Source organism: Vicia villosa, linkage group LG7, assembly GCF_029867415.1.
Source record: "Vicia villosa cultivar HV-30 ecotype Madison, WI linkage group LG7, Vvil1.0, whole genome shotgun sequence".
In the NCBI taxonomy this organism is placed as follows: domain Eukaryota; kingdom Viridiplantae; phylum Streptophyta; class Magnoliopsida; order Fabales; family Fabaceae; genus Vicia; species Vicia villosa.
In genome coordinates, this window is record NC_081186.1 from 120,268,539 (window position 1) to 120,274,173 (window position 5,635).

The 5,635-nt window shown below is 31.3% G+C and overlaps 1 protein-coding gene across 3 annotated transcripts; it reads right to left on the reverse strand.

Moving 5' to 3' along the window:
* Positions 1-682: 682 nt before the first annotated feature.
* Positions 683-4,572, reverse strand: LOC131618440 (uncharacterized). 3 transcript variants are annotated; one of them, XM_058889660.1, is made up of 3 exons: positions 4,402-4,572; positions 905-1,123; positions 683-820 (listed from the first exon to the last, which is right to left on the reverse strand). In XM_058889660.1, exons 1-3 carry the CDS (start codon positions 4,456-4,458, stop codon positions 698-700), a joined length of 399 nt encoding a protein of 132 aa, XP_058745643.1. In that variant the 5' UTR covers positions 4,459-4,572; the 3' UTR covers positions 683-697. The 3 variants fall into 3 exon arrangements, with proteins under 3 accessions (XP_058745643.1, XP_058745641.1, XP_058745640.1); XM_058889658.1 differs by lacking the exon at positions 905-1,123 and adding an exon at positions 4,042-4,260 and having other exon boundaries at positions 4,402-4,562; XM_058889657.1 differs by lacking the exons at positions 683-820; positions 905-1,123 and adding exons at positions 3,716-3,958; positions 4,042-4,260 and having other exon boundaries at positions 4,402-4,562.
* Between the last annotated feature and the right edge of the window lie 1,063 nt (positions 4,573-5,635).

The following is a 5,635-nucleotide window of genomic DNA, read 5'->3' on the forward strand; positions in this document are numbered from 1 at the left end:
AGACTTGATTGAAGAATTTGCTTAAAAAAAAAGCTAGAAGGGAGACTTTTTTCAAGTAGCTAGAAGTATTTTGATAATATTGATTAGAATAAATAATGTTATTTTTTTAGTTAGAAGCTATTTTTATTATTTTCCCCGGGCCTCTAAAACGTCGGAACCGGCCCTAGAAATAAGGATTAAAATTGTTACAGGGAAAGCACACACCTTGTCCTAGTATACTTCTCGTATTTGTCAAAACCAATGTTTTTATTCAGTCATATTTACTTATTTTTAATTTTATAGTGCAAAACAAAACCTAAATTATAGTTTTTTTTAATTGAACAGTGATTTAAACTCAATATTCATTCATCCTTGTGATACATTCGGGAAATTTATCTAACTCAATATTCATTCGTCCTTGTGATACATTCGGGAAATTTATCTCTTATTAAGAAGAAGAGGGAATGGAATACTACACTTGCTATTTTTGCGAATTGAGGAAGTGGTAGTTAAGACAAAAGTGATCTTTAAAACCACCCTTCCTCCAAAGCCTTAGTAGTAATAACTACATCACTTAATTTCTCATAAATAATAGCATAAATGAAAACCAAACCAAAACCAACATTTATGACATTATGTCAATATAAATATCTCAAAAAGTACCTTAAACTATACAAAATATAATTCTCATACAAATCCTAAATCCATCCTTTATTAATCACTCATTATCATCATGTTCTCTTCTTGATTTAATCACACACTGCTTCAAACCCTTTTTTCTCCCCCTAACCATTTTCTTCTCTTCCTCTTTCCTCCTCTCCGCAATCCAATCTTCTTCTAGCTACAAAACAAAATACATTACACCCCCATCACATTATCATACACCACAACATCAAACGGTCAATAACAACACACGTGGACGTACTATTAGCATCCGATCCTCCACGTGATTGAGCCTCTCTATCAACGTTCCTTTGACTTCCGTCTCCATTATCACCGTGTCGATCGGACGGCAGTGCTTCTCCATGCTTTTCGGTGAGAAATCAACGGATGAAATTCGTCCATCACTTCCACTTGTTGGTGTGGATGCACATGAGCTCTTTGGAGATCGGTTGGAGCCTCTAATTTCCTCTAACTGCCTCAACTAAATAAAAAATATTCGCACTAGATACATAAATTATTTAATAAATTTAATCAGATACATAAAATACATAAATTATTTAATAAATTTAATTAAATACATAAATTATTGAATGAATCAGAAATTACTCAATAAAAATATATTGAATAAGAAATTATTCAATGAATTAGAAGATGTAAATACTACTTACCATAAGAGATCTGATGAGAGTGTGAAATAACATGACAGGTAAAGTAATGCGTTGATGTGGAAGTGTGGTGGAACACTCAATGATAGAAAGAAGGAAACTTTAAGAGGAAAGCGAAGGAAAGTTGCGAAAGATCTCGACAATATTGTGGTAAGTTGAGTTTTTGTGCTTTGGGGGGTGACCGATTATGTTGTCTTGAATATTGCTTGAGGACAAGCAACGGGCTAAGTTTAGGGTTGTGATCGGTCATCATTTATCACTATGTTCTCATTGCTTATCCGACATGAATCCATGTACTCTATGGTATTTTATTTCCATTAAGTCAATTTTCGCATTTTATGGTTTTTAGTTTTATTTAAAGTATTACACCATTTATGCTTTGGTTTGTTGTTTGTGATTGTATTCAGGTGCATGTAAAAGTTCCAAAGGACTCGGGGCAAAAAAAATGACAGAAATCCAAAGTTTCGATGGCAAATTGGACGTGGTACAGGAGGCCTGACACGACCACCTGTACCTGACATGAGTACTTGTGAACCATGATATCTGTGGGCTGACACGGCTACCCGTGTCACTGACACGGGCCGTGTCAGCATGTCTGAAGCTGAAAATATAATGAAAAAAGTTAGGGACCAACACGGCCACCCGTGTCAGCTGACACAAGCCATATTAGCTCAGGCGTTGATTTTCTTTGTTTTGTCTAATTTTCCACTAAGTATAAGTTGTACGGGTATTTTGGGTATTCTAGACCAGGCTAATGGATTTCTCACTATTTAAGAAAGTTTTTAGATGAAAGAATGGACTTTGGATGAGAGGATAAATTTTACACCATTGAAGATTAGGGTTGAAGATTAGAGAGTTGAAGATAATTAGAGAGGGGAAGAGATTCATCCAAACCTTGTAATGACTGATTTATTTGTTGTAATTATTTTGACCAATATGAATAACTAAACCCCGAATACTAAAAATATCCCTAATTTGACATTGTTGACAACTTTGACTCGTTATTTTATTTTCAGTAATACATTTGTGGTTCATAAATAATTTAATCTTTCAATATTTTTAACGCTTTTTCTGTCGGATTAATAGGAATTGATTTTCGATTAACAATTAAAACTTTACCGCTATTATTAACGCTTTTGAACGATTATACGATAGGAGATACTACATAAGATAAGAAATACCCTATAATAACCAATATATTTTTGCTAATAAAAATGACTAATTTCTATGGACATTGAAATTAGGATCGTTTTAAAGATTTTCCAGGAGAAAATAAAAGATACCACTTAGGACTAAAAATATCCCATATATTTTTGTTAATAAAAACGACTGATTTCTATGGACATTAAAATTAGGATCGCTTTAAAAATTTTCCACTAAGGTTTCAGGAAAAAATAAACTTAATAATAGATAATTAATTATTTTGAACCATTAATTATTTTGAACCAGTTATTGAAATATACTCCCTCAACCATTAATTATTTTGAACCAGTGACTGAAATATACTCCTTCCGTTTTTTTTTTAAAAAAAAAACGCTTTACTAATGCTATTTATTCTTAAATATTTATTATTTAATCTCTTTTCAATTATATAAATTCCTATATAATTCCTTTCAATTATATAAATTTATCTTCCGCATGTTATTAATAAAAAAATAATTTTATAAAAACTAATGCTATTTATTTTTAAATATTTATTATTTAATCTCTTTTCAATTATATAAATTCCTATATAATTCATTTCAATTATATAAATTTATCTTCGGCATGTTATTAATAAAAAAATAATTTTATAAAAACTATTATAATTTCTCATTTTCTTATTTTTTCTTGTGAAAAGTCTAAAACAATTTATAATAAAAAAATATTAAAATTGTTACAAGGAAAAGTACACACCTTGTCCTATTATACTTCTCGTATTTGTCGTATTTGTCAAAACCAATCTTTTTATTCAGTCATATTTACTTATTTTTAATTTTATAAAGTGCAAAACAAAACCTCGTATTTGTCAAAACCAATCTTTTTATTCAGTCATATTTACTTATTTTTAATTTTATAAAGTGCAAAACAAAACCTAAATTATAGTTTTTTTTTTTTAATTCAACAGTGATTTAAACTCAATATTCATTCATCCTTGTGGGTTGTGATACATTCGGGAAATTTATCTAACTCAATATTCATTCATCCTTGTGATACATTCGGGAAATTTATCTCTTATTAAGAAGAAGAGGGAATACTACACTTGCTATTTTTGCAAATTGAGGAAGTGGTAGTTAAGACAAAAGTGATCTTTAAAATTGCTCCAAAGCCTTAAACAATAATAGTGATTTATCACATAAATACTCTACAGTAGTAATAAATACATCACTTAATTTCTCATAAATAATAGCATAAATGAAAACCAAACCAAACCAAAACCAACCATTATGACATTTTGTTAATATAAATATCTCAAAAAGAACCTTAAACTATACAAAATATAATTGTCACGCAATTCCTAAATTCAACCTTCTTAATCACTCATTATCATCACGTTCTCTTCTTGATTTAATCACACACTGCTTCACAAGTTGCTTCAAACCCTTTTTTCTCCCTCTAATCATTTTCTTCTCTTCTTCTTTTCTCCTCTCCGCAATCCAATCTTCTTCTAGCTACAAAACAAAATACATTACACCCCATCACATTATCATACACCACAACATCAAACGGTCAATAACAACACACGTGGACTTACCTTAAGCATCCGATCCTCCACTTGATTGAGCCTCTCTATCAACGTTCCTTTGACTTCGGTCTCCATTATCACCGTGTCGATCGGACGGCAGTGCTTCTCCATGCTTTTCGGTGAGAAATCAACGGATGAAATTCGTCCATCACTTCCACTTGTTGGTGTGGATGCACATGAGCTCTTTGGAGATCGGTTGGATCCTCTAATTTCCTCTAACTGCCTCAACTAAATAAAAATATTTGCATTCGGATCAGATACATAAATTATTTAATAAATTTAATTAGATACATAAATTATTCAATAAATCAATCAGAAAATATAATAAGAAATTATGCAATGAATTTAGAAGATGTAAATACTACTTACCATATAATCTAAACGGTCAATTCTAGAGAGAATTGGTATCTCAGTGGTGGTGGACATGTTTTCCAACACTTTACTAGGAAACAAATAGTTGTTTTTTTTGTGGATACTTTAGGTCGTGTGATTGAAGCTATGGTTTTAGATTGGATTTTGATTTTAGCTAAGGCTTATAAACGAAAAGGGAAGATTGAGTAATAATGTAAATAAATATTAGATTCCACGTGTCAAAATATTACTGTGGAATGGTAGAACAATCTTTCACCACGTGTAATGATGACGTGTGACGGCTTGATAATGATGAATGTCATGCATGCAATTACTAGAGACCACGTGTTACTTACTTCACGTGATTCTGCCAGCATGTTACTTGAAGATTGAAGAAGAATATTTTTTATATATATTTAAAGATTTAAAGATTGAAGAAGATAACTAGTTAAGGATTTATTATATACTACTCCTATTATTTTACAAGTAGAACTTTGAAGTATGTTCCGTCAAAAAAAGCGAAACATTTATAAGTATTAGTTCATTCATTTCTTTTATTTATTTGTTTAAAATCTCCGAACTTTGTTTAAGGTAAATTTAGAGTTAAAAGTTACTATATGAAAAATAACAAAGTTAAATGTTAGATTTTACTTAAAAAAACATTGTTGGATTAAAAACTATATATGAAATGAAAGGTGAGGTAACACAGAGGACTGATCAAGATTAACACTTTAACATCTGAAATTGATTATTTAAAAATAAAGTGAGTGAGAATAAATTTGAATATTTAAAATGACGTGTTTTATCCTTATATACCAAGAGCGTTTAAAACTGCTTGCGTATGATGCAGTGTGCTACGGGGAGAGTCGTCAGATTAGATTGGGTGGTGATTGATGTGTTGGATAATGGAATTGTTTGTTTTTGGTTAGAGCGAAGATCTACCTGCTATGTGTGCTTTTCAATCCGAGATTCGTTTTTGGGAGATTTTTATGGGCCTTACGAACGACCTAAAACAGTTGTCACCAAACCTTTTTTCTTCTCTACAGAATGAGAGATTTGCAATGTACATCTTTAGGTCGACTATTTAGTAGAAGTAACGGAAGGGTCTTGATGGAACATCATTAGTGTTGGACACACATGCATTACATCCCCCATCTCTCTCTTTTGATTAGTGACGTCTCGTAAGGAGACTTTGACGGGCGTCTCTAAGTTGTAAGTGCACTTGCCCATTAGATGTTTTGCATGATGTCAA

Bases quoted from the DNA above. Each gene is read 5' to 3' on its own strand.
- LOC131618440 (XM_058889657.1), bottom strand. From the start codon at position 4,458: ATGTCCACCACCACTGAGATACCAATTCTCTCTAGAATTGACCGTTTA. The intron at 4,261-4,401 runs GTAAGTAGTATT...ATTTTTATTTAG, and splicing joins TTGACCGTTTAGATTATATG to TTGAGGCAGTTAGAGGAAAT. The intron at 3,959-4,041 runs GTAAGTCCACGT...TTTGTTTTGTAG, and splicing joins TGGAGGATCGGATGCTTAAG to CTAGAAGAAGATTGGATTGC.